This window comes from Heterodontus francisci, chromosome 28 (assembly GCF_036365525.1).
Source record: "Heterodontus francisci isolate sHetFra1 chromosome 28, sHetFra1.hap1, whole genome shotgun sequence".
NCBI classification, from domain to species: domain Eukaryota; kingdom Metazoa; phylum Chordata; class Chondrichthyes; order Heterodontiformes; family Heterodontidae; genus Heterodontus; species Heterodontus francisci.
The window spans coordinates 63,200,932-63,201,572 of NC_090398.1; the positions used below are offsets into that span (position 1 = coordinate 63,200,932).

At 53.2% G+C, this 641-nt stretch overlaps 1 protein-coding gene across 1 annotated transcript; it reads right to left on the reverse strand.

The window, feature by feature from the left end:
- Positions 1-251: 251 nt before the first annotated feature.
- LOC137345334 (histone H2A-like) lies at positions 252-641 on the reverse strand. Its single transcript, XM_068008829.1, has one exon. The coding sequence runs from the start codon at positions 639-641 to the stop codon at positions 252-254; it is 390 nt and encodes a 129-aa protein (XP_067864930.1).

Sequence of the window (641 nt, forward strand, 5' to 3'; positions counted from 1 at the left end):
CTGGCGGTAAAAGACTCTATTCAGCAATCTGTAACGGAACAAATAACTCAAAATTGGTGATGAAGTAGTAAATTAGACAGGCTTTGAGGGGACAGTGAGAAATCACTGAAACAGATGCTTAAACATTTGAAATAGTTCTCATTCGGTCCTGTTACTGACATTTTGGAATCAGACAGGAACCAGCCCTTTCACAGAGACTGTGGGTGGCTCTGAAAAGAGCCTTTGGTTTATTAGGTGACATTTTGGCCGCTTTACTTTTTCTGGGAGCTCTGAGCGCTGGTTTTCTTGGGCAGAAGAACGGCCTGGATATTAGGCAGCACCCCACCCTGAGCGATGGTCACCCCTCCCAGCAGCTTGTTGAGCTCCTCGTCGTTGCGCACGGCCAGCTGCAGGTGTCTGGGAATGATGCGGGTCTTCTTGTTGTCCCGGGCCGCGTTACCAGCCAGCTCGAGGATTTCAGCGGTCAGATACTCGAGCACAGCAGCCAGATAGACCGGGGCTCCGGCACCCACACGCTCAGCATAGTTGCCCTTTCTTAGGTGCCTGTGAACACGGCCCACCGGGAACTGCAGTCCGGCCCGGGAGGAGCGAGAGTTGGCCTTGGCCCGAGCTTTGCCGCCGGTCTTTCCTCTTCCAGACAT

Bases quoted from the DNA above. Each gene is read 5' to 3' on its own strand.
- LOC137345334 (XM_068008829.1), bottom strand. From the start codon at position 641: ATGTCTGGAAGAGGAAAGACCGGCGGCAAAGCTCGGGCCAAGGCCAAC.